At 43.1% G+C, this 16,994-nt stretch overlaps 14 protein-coding genes across 14 annotated transcripts; 7 read left to right on the top strand and 7 right to left on the bottom strand.

Moving 5' to 3' along the window:
• On the top strand, window positions 1–462 carry NEHOM01_0987 (uncharacterized protein; the record flags this gene model as incomplete). Its single annotated transcript, XM_051489865.1, has 1 exon — window positions 1–462. A coding segment is annotated over one exon (462 nt), but the record flags the coding sequence as incomplete, so codon positions are not given.
• A 665-nt stretch (window positions 463–1,127) lies between these two features.
• Window positions 1,128–3,392, bottom strand: NEHOM01_0986 (uncharacterized protein; the record flags this gene model as incomplete). The annotated part of the gene is made up of 1 exon (XM_051489864.1): window positions 1,128–3,392. One exon carries the CDS (start codon window positions 3,390–3,392, stop codon window positions 1,128–1,130), a length of 2,265 nt encoding a protein of 754 aa, XP_051345824.1.
• A 227-nt stretch (window positions 3,393–3,619) lies between these two features.
• On the bottom strand, window positions 3,620–4,708 carry NEHOM01_0985 (uncharacterized protein; the record flags this gene model as incomplete). The annotated part of the gene is made up of 1 exon (XM_051489863.1): window positions 3,620–4,708. One exon carries the CDS (start codon window positions 4,706–4,708, stop codon window positions 3,620–3,622), a length of 1,089 nt encoding a protein of 362 aa, XP_051345823.1.
• Window positions 4,709–4,738: 30 nt separating this feature from the next.
• Window positions 4,739–6,655, top strand: NEHOM01_0984 (molecular chaperone DnaK; the record flags this gene model as incomplete). Its single annotated transcript, XM_051489862.1, has 1 exon — window positions 4,739–6,655. The coding sequence occupies one exon, from the start codon at window positions 4,739–4,741 to the stop codon at window positions 6,653–6,655; it is 1,917 nt and encodes a 638-aa protein (XP_051345822.1).
• A 386-nt stretch (window positions 6,656–7,041) lies between these two features.
• Window positions 7,042–8,124, bottom strand: NEHOM01_0983 (uncharacterized protein; the record flags this gene model as incomplete). The annotated part of the gene is made up of 1 exon (XM_051489861.1): window positions 7,042–8,124. One exon carries the CDS (start codon window positions 8,122–8,124, stop codon window positions 7,042–7,044), a length of 1,083 nt encoding a protein of 360 aa, XP_051345821.1.
• A 444-nt stretch (window positions 8,125–8,568) lies between these two features.
• NEHOM01_0982 (uncharacterized protein) lies at window positions 8,569–9,324 on the top strand (the record flags this gene model as incomplete). Its single annotated transcript, XM_051489860.1, has 1 exon — window positions 8,569–9,324. The coding sequence occupies one exon, from the start codon at window positions 8,569–8,571 to the stop codon at window positions 9,322–9,324; it is 756 nt and encodes a 251-aa protein (XP_051345820.1).
• A 463-nt stretch (window positions 9,325–9,787) lies between these two features.
• Window positions 9,788–10,666, top strand: NEHOM01_0981 (uncharacterized protein; the record flags this gene model as incomplete). The annotated part of the gene is made up of 1 exon (XM_051489859.1): window positions 9,788–10,666. The coding sequence occupies one exon, from the start codon at window positions 9,788–9,790 to the stop codon at window positions 10,664–10,666; it is 879 nt and encodes a 292-aa protein (XP_051345819.1).
• A 453-nt stretch (window positions 10,667–11,119) lies between these two features.
• On the bottom strand, window positions 11,120–11,485 carry NEHOM01_0980 (small subunit ribosomal protein S20e; the record flags this gene model as incomplete). Its single annotated transcript, XM_051489858.1, has 1 exon — window positions 11,120–11,485. One exon carries the CDS (start codon window positions 11,483–11,485, stop codon window positions 11,120–11,122), a length of 366 nt encoding a protein of 121 aa, XP_051345818.1.
• Window positions 11,486–11,905: 420 nt separating this feature from the next.
• NEHOM01_0979 (down-regulator of transcription 1) lies at window positions 11,906–12,337 on the bottom strand (the record flags this gene model as incomplete). The annotated part of the gene is made up of 1 exon (XM_051489857.1): window positions 11,906–12,337. One exon carries the CDS (start codon window positions 12,335–12,337, stop codon window positions 11,906–11,908), a length of 432 nt encoding a protein of 143 aa, XP_051345817.1.
• A 394-nt stretch (window positions 12,338–12,731) lies between these two features.
• Window positions 12,732–13,511, bottom strand: NEHOM01_0978 (DNA excision repair protein ERCC-1; the record flags this gene model as incomplete). Its single annotated transcript, XM_051489856.1, has 1 exon — window positions 12,732–13,511. The coding sequence occupies one exon, from the start codon at window positions 13,509–13,511 to the stop codon at window positions 12,732–12,734; it is 780 nt and encodes a 259-aa protein (XP_051345816.1).
• On the bottom strand, window positions 13,477–14,010 carry NEHOM01_0977 (N-alpha-acetyltransferase 10/11; the record flags this gene model as incomplete). Its single annotated transcript, XM_051489855.1, has 1 exon — window positions 13,477–14,010. The coding sequence occupies one exon, from the start codon at window positions 14,008–14,010 to the stop codon at window positions 13,477–13,479; it is 534 nt and encodes a 177-aa protein (XP_051345815.1).
• A 13-nt stretch (window positions 14,011–14,023) lies between these two features.
• Window positions 14,024–14,281, top strand: NEHOM01_0918 (uncharacterized protein; the record flags this gene model as incomplete). The annotated part of the gene is made up of 1 exon (XM_051489796.1): window positions 14,024–14,281. One exon carries the CDS (start codon window positions 14,024–14,026, stop codon window positions 14,279–14,281), a length of 258 nt encoding a protein of 85 aa, XP_051345756.1.
• Window positions 14,282–14,377: 96 nt separating this feature from the next.
• On the top strand, window positions 14,378–15,163 carry NEHOM01_0976 (peptidoglycan-N-acetylglucosamine deacetylase; the record flags this gene model as incomplete). The annotated part of the gene is made up of 1 exon (XM_051489854.1): window positions 14,378–15,163. The coding sequence occupies one exon, from the start codon at window positions 14,378–14,380 to the stop codon at window positions 15,161–15,163; it is 786 nt and encodes a 261-aa protein (XP_051345814.1).
• A 791-nt stretch (window positions 15,164–15,954) lies between these two features.
• On the top strand, window positions 15,955–16,956 carry NEHOM01_0975 (N6-L-threonylcarbamoyladenine synthase; the record flags this gene model as incomplete). Its single annotated transcript, XM_051489853.1, has 1 exon — window positions 15,955–16,956. The coding sequence occupies one exon, from the start codon at window positions 15,955–15,957 to the stop codon at window positions 16,954–16,956; it is 1,002 nt and encodes a 333-aa protein (XP_051345813.1).
• Window positions 16,957–16,994: the final 38 nt, after the last annotated feature.

The raw sequence follows: 16,994 nt of genomic DNA, 5'->3' as shown, positions 1-16,994 counted from the left end.
GGAGTTGATGTGAATGAAGTTGAGGTGTATGGAGTTGAGGTGAATGAAGTTGAGGTGAATGGAGTTGAGATGTATGGAGTTGAGTTGTATGGGGTTGAGATGTATGGAGTTGAGATGTATGGAGTTGAGGTGAATGAAGTTGAGGTGAATGGAGTTGAGATGTATGGAGTTGAGTTGTATGGGGTTGAGGTGAATGGAGTTGAGTTGTATGGAGTTGAGTTGTATGGGGTTGAGTTAGGTATTGAGTTAAATCTATCTTTAGATTGTGGTGGATTGGGTTGGGTTGAGTTAGGTATTGGGTTGGGTGATGTTGAGTTAAGTTTATCTTTAGATAGTGGTGGATTGTGTTGTGTTTTGCTGGTATTAGGTTGCTTATTGGGAATTGGGCTTATATACTGGGCAAATTGCTTGGCCGGCATGGTGAGTTGTCGACTTTCTATCTCACTAATTGGTAGCTGTTGAGTAGGCTGTGTTGCTGAGTAAGCTGAGTTGTTGGTTGTTGTGGTTGGGTTAGTTGTACATATTAGAGTGGCAGTGCATATTGGGTCGGAATTGGGTAGATGTGAATGGATTGGATTAGTGAAGGTAAACTGGTGAGTGGAAAGAAGACTATCGTTGGTTGAGAAAGGATTATTAAAGGACTGTCCTACTAAATGGCAATCGGTTGGTTTAGATGTGATATCAACTAGTTCTTTTCTATCTGATGACTTAATAGTTGAATTAATTGGATATCTGTGATTTTCGTTTTGAAGTTCATAGGGGATATGGTGTTTGTCTTTATTTTCCATTTTTATTTGCTGTTGGCTTTATTTATACTTAATTGGGTAATAATTGATATTAAACGGTTAGTTTTTGGTATTTAGATAAGTATTTAGTTAGGATTGTGGTGGTAGATTGTTAGTCGGGTGTTAATATTTAGTTGATCTTTAGTTAGTAGAGAGTGTTTTGGTGGTGGTATTAGATAGAATTGCTTTGAATTTAAGTAGTCTATAGATGCTGGTAAATATATAAATGATAGGACGATGTTATTGAGTTAGTATTGAGTTAGTAATATAGTGATGATGTAGATGGTTATTTGGGGGTATAGAAGTAAGTTGTGGTGTAGAAGTAAGTGGTGGTGTAGAAGGTTATTTGGGGGCGGTAAGGATGTACTCATGGATGGCGCGGGTGAAAAGCTCGTGGTTGAATAGTCGTTGGAGGGTTTGGATGTATACTTTGTCCTTTCGGTCAATGGCTTCTAGGGCATAGATGATATACTCGGGGGCGTAGATGGAAGTGTCTATGGTGGAGGGTAGAAGATTGTCAAGGTGAGTTTGGAGAGTGGCTAGAGTGTTGCGGAAACTTGGACGGCGGGAGATAGAGTGGCACTTGGTGATGTTTAGGAAGAGATGGAGGCAGGAGTAGAGTTGTAGGGCTGGTGCACTGATTTGGGCAAGCAGATTGTTCTGGGCAAGAAGGTGAAGAAGACGCCGATCAGAAAGATCGCCGGAAAGGACCATTTGGTCGAGAAAGATTCGGGCTAGTGAAAGAACGTGGGAGATAAAGTATCCTTTCATAACTGTGAAAAGTGAAGTGGTCTTTTGAGTGAGGTCGGTTGGTAGGTTGGGAGTAGTCTTGAGGAAATGGTTGATTTGGTCGTGAAGGGTTAGGAAGCCGGAGACTGCGTTGAAGAAAGACTCTGGGCAGCGTAGGAAAAGAGAATCTCCTAGTAAGTTGTTTTGGACGGGATGGTTCCAAATAATGATTTCTTCAATTAGCTGGCAATCGGGGTCGTTGTACTTGATGGGTTTAAGATCCTTCTCTTTGGTAAGTATCTGGAAGACTTCAGTGAGGGAGTTAAGAGTTTGGTTGAGAATTTCATTGGCTGACTGGGTAAAGGTCTTTTCTAGACCTTCGGCCGGAGTTCCGGTGAACTCGGTAGTGGCTTTGAGAATGTCTTCAAGCCGATGTGTATACTTTTCAAGGTATGAAGCACGGTGGTCAACTTTAGCATGGCTAGTGGCCTTATCAATCATGTGAAGAATGCTGACTTTGCGGCGGTTAAATGACTCTTCAATGGCATGGTCTTTGATATGGTTGGCGCTATTAATGTGGGCCGGAAGGGCTTCGGCTAAGATTTGGCGAAGAATGCCGGTTAAGATCTGGGAGTAGCCATAAACTACCAACGCGGCCTTTTCGGTTACTGTTTTGTAGATTGGCTGTAAAGAGACGTCCTTTCTTTCTTGGTCTAGGGCACTTTCGGAAAGACTGCCGTATTTGGCTAGGAAGAGTTCATTGTAGAGTTGGCTAGAATCAGCAGTGCGGTAAACATTGGCTAAAGTGTACTCGTTGGAATTAGCCACGCGTTTACTCTTCTCAACCAAACCAGTTAGGAGCTTTTTGGGATACTTAGTGAAGAGATGGACTAGATTTTGCTCGTTGTACCGGCCTTCAGGGGTGGGTAGTTTAAAGGTAGAGTGTGATGCATTAGGAGTACTGCCAAGACTGATTTCAGCATAAAAGGACGGAAGGAAGTGAAAACCTGGATGGGCTAGTTTGGGCAAAGTCTCTTTCTCTTTTTGGAGTAGCTGAACAGTTCGATTGAGTATCTGGTGGTAGCGATCGCTAAAGATAGATAGGCCCTGGGCAACAATTTCCTTCTCTTCTTCGGGACTAGGACTGTCCTCTAGTGAGGAGACTTCTTCTCTGATGGTACTAGACGCCTTATTAACACTTTCAATCAGAAGAACATTAAGACCTTCATAAACCGTATCTAGAAAGGAACCACCAATGATCTTAAGTGCGGCCACTTCAACAGATGAGATTTCTTCGCCTCTATCCAACACTCGAAATATCTTCTTTTCTAGATCTTGCTTGATAGACCAGGCACTGCTTTCGACTCTTTTCTTTATCTCGGCACGGATAACTGAAGATGTAACGTACTTCAAATGATCATTGATTTTCTTTAAACGGCCCATGTAGATATCTTTGATTGATAATCTGTCTAGGGCTAGGGCTTCTTTAATATCTTTCTCTTTTTGGTCTAACTCCTCTGCTTCTCGTTCGCGCTTAAGTATCTCAATGCGCTTAGCAATGTTACCAGAATTGATCTCAGCGAGAACTTCTTCTGTCTTCTCTTCGGCCTTCTTTAACTCTTGGTGAAGAGCTTTGAGGGTTTGGTGGGCTTCGTGGTAGATTAAAGCGGATTTCTCTAAAGAATCGGTATTCTCAACAATCAAAGGCTTCATGCCAACTAGCAACATACGATAGGCCTCGTTAACATCTTCCTGTTTCTTCTCGGAAGAAAGGACTTCTTGTAAAAGAGGACCTGGAAGGTATCGCTCTTGCAAAACAGCTGGCGCATCAATTCTTATCTTACGTAAGGCCTCTTCAATTCTTCTTAATTCCCGCATGTAAACAAAAATTGGACTGATGATAGCGTCTGTTTATTTACGTATTAGTGGTTTAGAGGTGTATGGGGGTGGGTTGGGTTGTGTGAGGTTGTGGTGGGGTTGGGTTGTGGTGAAGTAGAGTAGTGTAGCGGGGGTAGTGTCTGGGGATAAGCAATGCTTGATAGATATTGTCTTTGAATCTGGTTTGTTTTGCTTTGTTTAGATTGGCGTGATAATCTGTGGTTAGGCTATGATTTGGCATCTTTGATGAGCTGGTTGTACTTGATGCGGCACTGCTTGCCGCTGCGCTTGGTGAACAACTTGGCGATTTTGACCCAGTCTTTGCTTGCGGCCTGGGCAACTGTATCTAGAAGGAGTTTCTCTTCTTCGGGTGTCCAGGAACTGCAGTTTCTTTGTGGGTCTAGGGAGTGCATGTACCTTTCGCGGCACTGGAAGTCGTTCCGGCCTGGGACGTGCTCCTTGATCTTCTTCCAATTACCTTTCTTGTAAAGCTCAACGGCTTTCAAAAGAGCTTGGTCCTCCTCTTCGGTCCATTTGCCCTTTTTGATGTCTGGGGAAAGCACGCGCATATACCGGTACATGCACTGCCGGGCACTTTTTGTCCGAATTTTAGTGGCTATACTAACCCAACTCCCGGTTCCTTCCATTTGAATGATTTCGCGTAAGAGGTTGTCCTCCTTCTCTGTCCAGCGCGAGACCGGTTGGTTCTTCTGCAGGTCCTTGTACCGGGCATAAATAGTAAGCGGCGCCCGGGCCATCTTCTGGCAAAGAGTGCTCCAATTCCCTTCTTGGCTAATGATTTCCTTGTCTTCTCGGGCAGTGAATTCACTATCAAGATAGTGAGGATTCTCGGGGCTGTACCATACCTGCATGCACAGAGGAATTGGCTTAGATAAGGCGTGCGATAACATTCCCCAGGCTTTATCCAACGGACTAATTCCAAGTTGGCCTCTGACACATAAGAACTGAGCAATATAATCGGTAATTCGCTGGGACTCTAAGGGGGACAGATTTTCTTCTTTCGAGCTCGGATCTAGTTGGGCTTCGTCGCGCACTAAGAGAGTCTTTTTCTTGTGGCTGTTCTTCTTTTGGGCGAGAATCTTCTGCAGAACACTAATATGGTCTAACTGTCGCAATAAAAGATGATACTCTTGGTAAAGATCTTTCTGGAGGGCTCGATTAGCAGCTAGCAGTCTTTCTTCGCTAGCGTATTCTTTAGATAATCGGTCGGTGTCTAGATAATCATCGGTCTCTTCTTCTTCTGAAAAACCGTTATCAGCAACGGTGTCGTCTTTAGGATAGTCCAGTAGTGGCATTGACGTAAAACAGTGGAAAATTTTACGGACATGGTGATAACCCATAGCAATCTTGCTTCTCTAACGGATTCTTCCTCTAATACTCTCTTATCTACGGCTTTCCGCCTCGTCCCTTCAATTTCGCGGTTTCTAATGAGTCACAATATTCATCGATATTATGCAGAGCCTATCGTAGGCATTGATTTGGGCACAACAAACTCCTGTGCCGCGTTGTTCCGGCCGGGGAAGGCTCCTTTGATTGTTACAAATCAAGGTGGCCGCACCACACCTTCAGTGGTAGGTTTTAGTCAAAATAAGGTCCTAGCCGGTCCAGAAGTCTTGCAACATCCTGATATACCGGCAACTGCAAGGATTTCGGCGGCTAAACGGCTTATGGGACGTAAAGTGGCCGATGCCGAGGTGCAGGAGCACGCAAGACAGGTGCCCTACCAAGTAGTTGCCCATACGAATGGAGATGCCTGGATTGCTGTTAATAATCAAAAGTACTCCCCGCCGGAAATAGGAGCGGCTATCTTGCGATCGCTAAAAGAGGCCGCTGAGGCCCAGATAGGCACAAAAATAAGTAAAGCAGTGATTACTGTGCCGGCCTATTTCAACGATGTGCAACGGAAAGCCACTAAAGCTGCCGGGGAAATTGCTGGTTTAGAGGTTATTCGGGTGATTAATGAGCCTACGGCTGCAGCTTTGTCTTATGGTATAGATCCTAGTAAGAACGGTACAGTTGCGGTGTATGATCTAGGTGGAGGCACTTTTGATATCTCAATTTTAGAAATCAAAGATGGACTTTTTGAAGTTCGAGCTACTAATGGTAATAGTCATCTTGGCGGCGAAGATTTTGACAGTTTAATCGTACAGCATCTTTTGGATCAAATCAAGCAACAAACTGGGCATACGCTTTCTTCGCCAGCAGCTATTCAGCGCGTGCGTATGGCCGCGGAAAAGGCCAAATGCCAGCTCTCTACCCAGGACACGGCCGCTATAAACCTGCCTCATTTAGAGGATAGAGCCGGACGGCCTGTGCATTTCCAGTACACTTTGACTCGTTCCCAACTAGAAGAATTGATTGCTCCTTTGATTCAGCGCACTCTGCAACCCTGTCGATCTGCCCTGGCGGATGCTGGTCTGCAAAAAGGCCAGATAGATCATGTGGTAGTGGTGGGAGGTATGACCCGGATGCCAGCAGTTCGCCAGGCCGTCACTGATCTGTTTGGTAAACCTCCTATTCTAGGCGTTGATCCGGATGAAGCAGTGGCTGTTGGTGCGGCAATTCAAGGCGGGATTTTGACGGGCCAAGTTAAATCTGTTCTTTTGGTTGATGTAGCTCCGCTTAGTCTGGGTATTGAGACCCTTGGGGGTATTTTTAACCGGATTGTTACCAAGAATACTACGATTCCTACCAAGCGCACCCAAACCTTCACTACGTCGGAGGATGGCCAAACTTCCGTTCGAATTAAGATCTATGAAGGCGAGCGACCCTTGGTAGCACACAACAAATACCTTGGCGAAATTGTCCTTGATCACATTCCGCCTTTGCCCAAGGGCACGCCTCAAATCGAAGTGACCTTCCAGGCCGATGCTAATGGCATGTACACTGTTGCTGCTACCAACAAAGAGACCCGCCAGCAACACCAAATTACTATAGATCCAGCAGGCGGGCTCACTGAAGCCGAAATCCAGCAAATCATCCAGGATGCCGCTGCTAATCGGGCCCAGGACGAAGCGGCCAAAGCTCTTATTGAAGAGAAGCGCAAAGCCAGTGAGTATCTCGCTAGCCACAAAGAGTCACGAGAGCGCACTAATACTCTTCTCTCAGACCTTCAGAAACAAGAGCTAGACAGTTTAGCCCTCAAACTTCAAGACAAGATTATTAATCCCCAAACCACCCAGCCTGAGCTGTCCCAAGCCCTCCAACACCTCCGGCAAGCAGCTGGCAAAGCCTGGTCATAAATGATCTAACACAATCACAGCTCAATAGTAACTCAGCGCGAAGCTGGACTCAGTTTAATAAAATGATGGCATCTTATTTCGTTCACCTACCTGTGGAGGGCTGCCAACCGTAATTATATCTCTGGATTATTTGTAACTCTATAAGCTATATTTGTAACATGATAAGCTATATTTGTAACTCTATAAGTTAAATAAGATAATTAGATTGCACCTAGGTCACACCTAAGTTGTACATACTAACTACCCCGACCACTATATATTGACCTGTCTTTTACGCTTATATACTCCGCCGACTTTGATCAGACGTATTGGCCTAATGTAGATGTTCCTTAATGAAGCTGGTTTATTTAGCTTGAAATGTACTCCTGCCCCATTGCGTTACCGTGCTAGCTGTTCTCGGTCTCCTGACTCCTTGGTTTCTTGTCGCTGCTGTTCATTCGGGGGTGAGCAGCTGGTCTTTTGTATTTCCTGTGGCTATGCCGGTTCAAAAACCTACACTCCTCGGTACTGTGTGTATTGTTCCTGTGATGGTCACAGTACTGCCTGGTTTCTTGCCGTTCTTCTGGTCGCAATGGGGGCCGGCGATTCTGGCTGGCTGGTGATCTGTTATAAACTGCCCGTAGCTGTTTCCAGGATCTGGTATCTTGCATTTGGTTTGAATGCAGTCGCCTTTCTTGTGGCGGGGTGCCGGTTTCCAGATAGCTTAGCGCAATGAGCTCTTCCTCCTGAATGTAATTGATTGCTTCTTCCACGCTTGTGATGTCACATGTTGCTAGAGTCCATTGGGTTGTTCTGCTCAGCCCGCCAAAGAATTGCCTCGCTCTTAATATCGGCTTAACTTCTTCGGGGGTGCTTTCACGAATGTTTTCGCGTAGCTCATAGAAATCAAGCGCTTGCATGTAATCACTAATGAGACAGAACTGGGACTGAAAAGGTGGGCGCTGTGAGACTAATGCCTCGACTTGTAACTGTTTTCGGATTAACTCGTCACAGGCTTGCTTGAATGTTAGTTTGTTTATATTGGCAAGCTTATATGCAAACGGCACAAAACCGTCCAAAAACTCAACCTTACTTCCATCTTCATATATGCCACTGGTATGGCAGACCTCTTCAAACTCTTCGTGCCAAACAATGGCTTTCTCTACTGTCCTGGGGTAGCTATAAAATCTCAGCTTCGCCTGACAGCCTTTTCTTCGTAGGGCGGCCGTGTGAATTTCACTTCTCTTCAGCAAGTTCTTTCTCATTGGGCCTACTTGACTTAGTCTGTATTGCCTATTCATCATTATTGATTTCGTTATGCTGTGGTCTTGCGGTGGTATTGTGCCGTTTGACCAGCAGTATTCAACCAATGATAGGTTCAAATATGGATTAGGACTAGGCTGGTTGGCTATGCTTGAACACAATTGCTTGGCCAGTGACTCGCTGCCTAGATACTTGCCTTTGCTCCTATCTGCACAACTCTGGGGCATCTTTTACTTATTTCCTAATGCTTATCTTTATTTATATCTTGCTCTTGTGATCACTTTGGCTATTTCTAATAACTTGTACTGAAATAATGTATGTCTGATCTTACCACTCGTCTCAACTAATTTTGGCCCTGGCTGCTAAGCCACGCAGTCATCACAATTAGTGGGTTTAGCATAGGTAGAGGCTGTTTAATAGTCCTGGAGAAACACTGCCATGTGTATGTATCCCATAAATCTAAAATATCACATGATCTAACCCAAAGAGTGAACAAAAGTTATGGCACTGCACAGCATCGAGACTCGCAAATTATAAAGGGTAGAGATACCAGAGGAGTTTCCAATCGATCTGTGCAAGAAGCTATGATTGGCAGACGCACACTTCATTTGCACTTTATTGGTGCTAAGATACAACGGGAATAAAGCTTTAATCACCAGTCATGGGTAGATATGGAGGAACGGCATTTAGACTGGTCAGTGTTCTCGGTCTTTCAAGCTCTCTTTGCGATTGGCATGCAAGTGTTGCTGTGGGTAACTTTTGCCTTTTACTTCCAGTACAACATTATTGGGGTTGGTATTGGAAGTATGCTCTATCTTACTCTCCTCGGCTTTGTTCTAGCCGCCGAGAAAAGCATGACCAAGCCATCGATTCCGCACAAACAGGTTCTGTTGTTTATCAATACGACTTCGCTTATTGTTGGCGGCCTTAGTATTTTAGGCTTTATCTTGGCAGCGTACAACTCGGCTATTCGTATTGAAGGTGTGATTTATTTCGGAGGTTTAGGAGCTGCCATCGCAGTCGGTGCAGCCTTATCCGGGCTTGTGTTTATAAAGCAGCACAATCCAATCAGCCGACCAAGTATTGCCAAAGCACTCTACTATCTAGTTCTCATCCTTGTTGTTCTGGCTAGCATTAGTCTACCTATGTTACGCCTCTTCTTGTCCTATAACAGCTTTGTTATGGTTATTAAGACGGGCATTCATCTAACCCTAAGTATCTCATTTGGTGTTTTGAAGATCTTAGCAACCTACGCCAGTATTAATCCCAAACAACAAGGTCTTATATTCAAGTTTATTCTAGCAGCTATCATCATTAGTCTACTCACTAGTATTTTACTATGCCTTTACAACAGTCCGACTATTGACCAGATTAGCACCAATGTTCAATCATTCTTTACCACCAACTCAACCCACCTCAAAAACTAACCCAACATCAACACCAACATCAACACCAACATCAACACCAACAGCTGTATATTTGGATTACTTAATTTTCAGTCGACCCTAAGCTCAATCTGATGAGACTAAATTGCAGCAAGATTAGAACTATGCCATAATTAGGTTTAATTATAATTAAGTTGCTCTTAATTTAGTCTATTTAGTATCTATTTAAGATACACTCACATCATAATCTAACCCAATCCAATCCAATCTAAACTTAACTCAATTAGTACTTCTATCAAAAAAACTACCATCTAATTCTACCTAAATACATATCATAACATTTTCCTTTTATGGTAATTTATTTTAAGATCCAACTACTAACCAAATCTCATTCAACCCACAACCTAAACACAACCTAATTGGATTATTGCTTAACCCAAGCCATCCAAACACCATCTAAACCCACTACTACCCATAAATAAAGAAACAAATTTGAAACAAACCAATGCCAGAACTAAGTGAAGCTCAGCAACTCAAAAGCGTTGTAGAAAGCTCCCCTGAAAACAAAAGGTGCGTAGATTGCAATATGGCCCGTCCCCAGTGGGCCTCCATTACTTACGGCATCTTTGTATGTCTTAACTGTGCTGGAGTCCATCGTTCTTTTGGTGTCAAAGTAAGTGTAGTTAAGAGTGTCGGCATGGATCTTTGGAAACCAGAAGAAGTATCTGCTATGGATTTAGGAGGCAACAAACGATTCTTATCCTACTTAGCTCAGTACAACCTCGAACAAATCCCTAAACAAGAACTTTACCACCACACTCGCATTCAAGAGTACGCCCAAACCCTCTACCAACAACTTCTCAAAAAGCACCCCAATCTCACTCAACCCTTCCACTCCCCAGACTTATCCCATACTCCTTCTTCTCCCACACTCTCCAAAGTCCCTTCACCTGCCGCCATCCAAACTTCCCATTCATCCACACCTAAATCTCGTTCTTCTAACTCCCATTCATCTAAATCCTACTCTTCTAAACCTCTCTCCAACGAGTACACATCCCGGTACTCCGAAACTTCTTCCTCCCCACTTAACCTTCTAGGCAACTTAGAAGGCATCCAAGACAATCTTTCCGGTATGCTCAGTCGAGCCGCCGGGTACGTCTACACCGGAGCCCGCACTCTTTCCAGCCAAATTTCCGAGAAGGTCATTGTTCCCGCCTCAGCCGCTCTCCGGGAGAAGAGTTCCCAATTCTCCGAGTACATGAAGAAGCCCAAAGAGCCCGAGTCCATCGAATCCACTACCAACCGCCACCAACAATCCAAACCCCGATCCAAACCCACTCCCGAAACTCCCAAAAGGAAGCCCGTTTCCGATAAGTGGGATTAGATAAATAAACCCAGATAAGACAATCACTTTTATTTTTACTATCTCTACTTGTTATATTACATTGAGTTGAGTTGGGTTTGTGTTAAGTTTGAGTTGAGTTTGGGTGGGTTCAATTTATTGATTATGAAGGCACAGTTATATTAAGTTAGTGTAGTGCTGTCATACGACCACTACCCACTACTAACCCAATATGACGTCATCTTATCCCAATCTAACCACTACATACTCAATAAGAGGCATTCCTTAAGTTAGTATTGAGTTAGTATTGTGTTAGCTTAAGTTATTACTGTGCACTACCTAGTGAATGCAGAACACAACTCCAATCTTATCTAAACCAAATCTAAATCTAAACCAAATCTTATCTAAATCAAAATCAAAACCCAACCCAACATAAATCTAAATCAAATCAAAACCTAACTTAATGCTAAACCTATTTATTGGGTAGTAAAGTGCTTAGGCCTTGATAACCACTTGAATGAACACTTCCGGACTAGAAACAGTAGAAGTAATAGTCTTAAAAGCATCATAAGTAGCAGTAATATCAATGTGCTTCTTACGAATAATCATAGAGAATCGATCGTAAGTATTAGATCCATTACCACAAGGACTTCTTCTAGTAGTAATAGATAAGCGGTTGTTTTTAATAGATACGGGTCCTTTGCAAGTTGGATCTTCTTTCTTAGCTAATTCATAGATAGTATAAGCAACCTTTTCTATCTCAGTCTTATTCTTACTAACCATTGTAATTCTTAAAGTTTGTTTGTTTTGTTCAGTTGCTTGTTCTACTTCCTTTTCATAGACTTGTTCGTTCTGATTCATAGCAGGGGAGCAAAACTAAAAAATAGAATAATATTACATTAGATTGAGTTGGTTATTGGGTTGAGTTTAGATTGGGTTAAGTTTAGATTGAGTTAAGTTTAGATTGGGTTGGTATGCTAACACTATACTAACTCAATACTTAACTAATAGATACCTTGAGATAAGTATTGTCATTTATTAGATAAATGTGAGTGAGTTAAAATAAGATGACGTCATAATAAGTTAGTGTAGATATGCAAAACTAAATTGGTTAAATTACGTGTTGGTATTGAGTTGAGTTACGTTATATTTAGTTGACCTAGTACTAACTCAACATAACTTAACATCAACATAACTCAACTTAGTAGTAATGAAATAGTAATGAAAGATTGATATAAATAGAAGTGTATTGAAATAGTAGAGGTTGGGTTGGGTGGATGATTAGTTGGGTTGGTCGTTGTTGAGAGCCATGAGTTTGGCTTTGCGGAAGAGTTCTTCCTGCTCCTTTTCTAGCTCGTCTTGGGTAAGACCGGATTCTTTGAACTTGTTTTGCTTGGATGGTCTTAGCTTGGTCTGCTCTTGATACTCTTTGTAGGCTTCGTTGCATTCTTCTATATAAGAGGCATAGCCTAGATTGCGTAGGGCGGTGTAGACGTGCTCGTGTGTAACGGTCTTCTTTTGCTCTTTCTCACAGGCATCATTGGCTTCGGTGGCTATGATATGGACGAATTCGGCACAACTGCTAAGTAAAATGTGCTTGACTTCACGACTGCAGGTAATAGGATGAGTTAGGGTTTCTGAAACTACTTTATCAACTGAGGCTTTGGGGAGTTTAGGCTCTGGTTCAGTGCCTCTTCCTTCATCTTTATCCATCTAAATAAAAAAGAGACATAGTATTAGATTGTGATTGTTTGAATTGGTGTGGTCTAGTGTTTAGATTGAGTTGAGTTGAGTTGAGTTGTGTTAGTATTAGTGTTAAGTTGGTGTGGGTTGTGTTGGGTTATGTAGTCGTAGTGATATTGTGGTGTGATCTGCTGAGTTGTTGTTAAATTAGATCTGGATTGAATTTGGGTTGGATTTGGAATTTGATTAAAATTAGTTGAAATTGAGCTGGATTTGGTTATGGTTGGAGTTTGCTTTGAATTTTAGTTATATAATATAATATGGTGATATGATATGATAATGTATTGTGATAGTATAGTGATAGCATGGTGATAGTATAGTAGTGGCATGGGTATAAAATAGAGTGGTTTAGTATTGGGTTGGTTTATTTAAAGGGGCGATGGAGGAAGGCATGGAGGGCAGCTAATTTGACCTGACCAATACCTGCTGTGGTGGTGGGTGTTGATAGTTTGGTGGATTTGGGAGACTTTTTGGATGCTCGGGTAGTGGTAGAAGTAGTAGAAGTAGTAGGAGGGGCTGTGGTAGTTGTGGTATTTGGTGGGGGAGTAATACGAAGAAGGGATTGTTTAAGAGAGGTGGAGGTGGCCAGTAAGTGCTGGGCATCCTTGATATTGAATTTGGGGATGGAAGTTATGAAGAGAGTTTGCCGGACATAGGTGGGAGAGTCGGATAGGTTGGGCACTCTTTTGATAAGTTCTTGTTTCTGGCGGTAAATGGTATGGCTGTAATTGCGGAGGTTGGTGGCGGATTCTTTCTCTTGGAGATGAAGTTGTTCTAGGTACTTGGCCGCTTCTAGTAGAGTATAAGCCGGTAGAAAACGGACTTTGCAGGCGAGTAGGTCCAATTGCAGAGTGCTAAATGCAGCTGATACTTTAGGAGTGGCCAAAGAAGCATCTATAAAAAGGAGCACAATTGGCTCTCTTGGAGTGAGGTGGGGCTGGTTGGCTCTTTTGGCTTTGAGCTCTTCTATTTTCCGGAAGAGATAAGTTGGGACTTCTAAGTGGGTTCGTAAAGAGAGAAAAAAGACTCCAAAGCCTAGACCGGGCTCAAAGTCGTACGAACTCGGACCAAAAACAACCTTGGCCCTTCTAATATGCGCAACTAGTTTATTACTGCGTTGTGACTCGTGGGCCCGCATCTCCATGGAGCGAAAAAACCCGCGTCATAAATAGAGAGGCCTCTTTGTCCGGATAGTACTCCGGCTCAGTTTGCTTGACCATAAACCCAAAGGAGTTCTTGTACATCTCTATAGCCCTATTATTGGACTCTCGTACGTTCAGACACATTAGCACAGAAGTAGCTTCTTTGCGCTCACCTATCACCCGGCACAGACCATGAATAGCTACACTTAATAAAGTCTTCCCAAGACCACGCCCACGATAGGCCTGGTCTACGGCAATAGAAGTAATATACCCACAATATTCACCAAAAGGCGGCTCTTTCCCTTCCAAGGAATCTTGTGGTTTAGCAATAACATAGCCAATGACTTCTTTAGCCGAGTTCTCGGCAACAAAACACCCTCCTTGGGCAGATATGATTACATACATAAAGAAGATATAATGATAATTCTCAGGAAGATTGCGGCGATTGCACTCTTTGACACTTTGCATGTCAGAGATAGTCATAGGACGGATGTGGACCATTCTTTTTTTACAGATGCAGGCGGATAATCTCTCTGGTCAAACTACCGATGATTTACATCGCAAACTAGAAGTGCAAATAGCCAAGAAGAAGAAATTAGAACAAGAGTTACTTTCAGTCGAGAAGAAGATCTATGCGTATGAGACTTTGTTCTTAGATGACTCACTGGGGAAGGCTTTCTTTCGGCGGCCAGACGGACCGGGCCATCGTCGTGAGCGTAAAGTTGGTATAAATGATTATGACAGACCCTTTTCAATGGATCTTCCTAAGTAGTCCTGGATTTAGACCTAGAAGCGGCCTATTGGCCCTATCAATATTGCTGGGAATAGTATGATTGCTCAGTATTAATAGGTGGTGTTGTGAGGTGGTATGAAGCTTGTGGCATTATTGGCAGGACTAGCTAGTGTATCGGCTATGCGCGCCCCTTGTTCTTGTGCAGAGAAGGGCCAGATTGCTTTGGTTTTCAGTGACGGTCCGGTTCAAGCAACCCCGGAAGTTTTAACAACTTTAGCCAATGATAACATTTCGGCGACTTTCATGTTTTCAACTGTAAACATTGATCATACGGGAGTGACCGATGTGATTAAACAGACGGTTGAGGAGGGCCATACGGTCGGTCTCCGAACCAACCCCATTTATGACTTCTCTAGTATGTCTGAAGATGACATTAGAGAAGCCATTACCATGGAATTGAACGTACTGAACGAAGTAGCTGGTCAGCAAACCAAGTACATTACGATCAACCAGCCGGATGTGAACAACCAAACGGTGCTTAAGGTTATTGATGAATTGGATTTAGTACTCATTAACTACAACTACGATATGTATGGCTTAGATGACGATTCAGAAGATATTCTTAATCGGTGGAGGCTTAAGCTTAGCTCAGTGCGTCCGCAGTCTACTTCTTACATTGTGCTGCAACACGACCAGCGCGAGTCTGAGCTACAAATTGTTCCTGATGTGGTCAAATACGGTAGTGAAGCTGGGTTTACCTTTGTGAACCTGGACAACTGTTTGGACGGTGTTACTATGGACAACGGCTCTGGTAATGATGGAGAGGTCGGTGCGGTCATTGAACCGGTTAAGAACAAAAAGAACAGCGCGGCCGCACCAGCATTGGCTCTGGCTTGCCTTGTTGCCCTTCTGGCCATGTAAATAGCATAAGACTAAGACAGATCAATAAAAGCAGCTACCATAAGCATTGGGTTTAGTTAAGTATATTACATTGAGTTGGTATTGTGATGGTATTAGGATGGGATAGTATTGTGATAGTATTAGGATAAGATAGGATGGGTGTAGTGCTGCCATGCGACCACTATCCACTACTACCATAATACCAACACGATCAACCTGATCACTAACAAGTGACTCACTAGCATCGATCTATTGATATTGCTGCCAACACGTAACTTTAATATAACCAACTGGAGTGCCCAATACTAACCCAATACACACTCCATTAAAGACATTCCTTGGTACGAACAGCGCCACCTTTTATTAGATAAATAAGGATGTGTTGAGATAGGATGGCTTCGTACGAGTGTAGTGTAGATATGCAAAACTACTTAGTTAAAGCATCCTGTACTAAGTAGTAAGTAGTGATCAAGTTGATCGTATTGGCATTGGATATTGGTCGTATTGGCATTGGGTAGTGGTAGTATTGGATTAGTATTGAGTTGGATTGAGTTGGGTTGTGTTATAACATGCGGCGATAAGAATGGACTGAGTTAGTAATGGGGTATGATAGGATAACAGCCATCAATGACGTGTCGTCATGCTACCAAACTCTACTGCAGTTAAACGAGATACCAACACAAGACAACGCAAAACAACACAAGACCCCACTAACCCAAACCAAACCAGCCCAATGCCAACTTAATGCTACACCAACTCTACCAAATACTATCACAATACGAAGTCTTAAACTTTTGTGGGTTTCTACAATTATGCTTATTCTGGGGTTTGAAGGGAGTGCAAATAAGTTGGGAATTGGATTGGTTGATGGAGATAAGATCTTAAGCAATCGGAGACTTACTTATGTGCCAGCTACGGGGGAAGGCTTTAAAATCACAGAAGCAGCCATGCATCACCAAAAAGGACTATTTCCGTTGCTGAAAGAAGTACTGGCTGAAACTGGAAAGAAAATAAGAGATATTGAATGCCTGGCCTATACAGCCGGCCCAGGAATTGGTCCTTGTCTGCAGATAGTGGCCTTGTTTGTAAAGATCCTATCGGTCAAGTATTCTATTCCGGTCGTTCCGGTTAATCATTGTGTCGCTCATATTGAAATGGGCCGATTTATTACGGGAGCACATAACCCTACAATTCTGTATGTCAGTGGCGGCAATACTCAGATCATTACGTACAAGAGAGGCAAATACGTTATCTTTGGGGAAACACTTGATATTGCTATTGGCAACTGTCTGGATCGACTGGCTAGAGAGCTAAAAATTCCGAACTATCCCTCACCAGGTTATAATATCGAACAGCTGGCCAAAAAGGGTAAAAACCTTATCAAACTTCCTTATTCAGTCAAAGGCACCGATCTTTCCTTTTCGGGTATGATGTCATTCATCACTAAGTACTTGGAAAAGCAAGAAATTACTGATGAACTAGTTGCTGACCTTTGCTACTCCGTCCAAGAAACTGCTTTTGCTATGCTTATTGAGGTGACTGAACGAGCCATGGCCTGTACAGGCTCGAATGAAGTTCTGGTCGTAGGTGGAGTCGGATGCAATCAGCGACTACAAGCTATGGCTTCGAAAATGGCCGAGGAAAGAGGCGGCGTGGGTTTTACCGCTGATGAACGCTACTGCATTGACAATGGCCTTATGATTGCCCATACGGCTCATAAGATGGTTGAGGCCGGATACGCTTTTGAAGACAACTCCTGTTCAGTGTCCCAACGCTATCGCACAGATACGGTCAAAGTAACCTGGCGATCTTAGTTTTAAACCCAAACAGACAAGACTAAACTAAGCATATC

Source organism: Nematocida homosporus, assembly GCF_024244095.1.
Source record: "Nematocida homosporus strain JUm1504 chromosome Unknown 4502, whole genome shotgun sequence".
Taxonomy (NCBI): Eukaryota; Fungi; Microsporidia; genus Nematocida; species Nematocida homosporus.
This window is presented reverse-complemented; position numbering and strand designations above follow the sequence as displayed.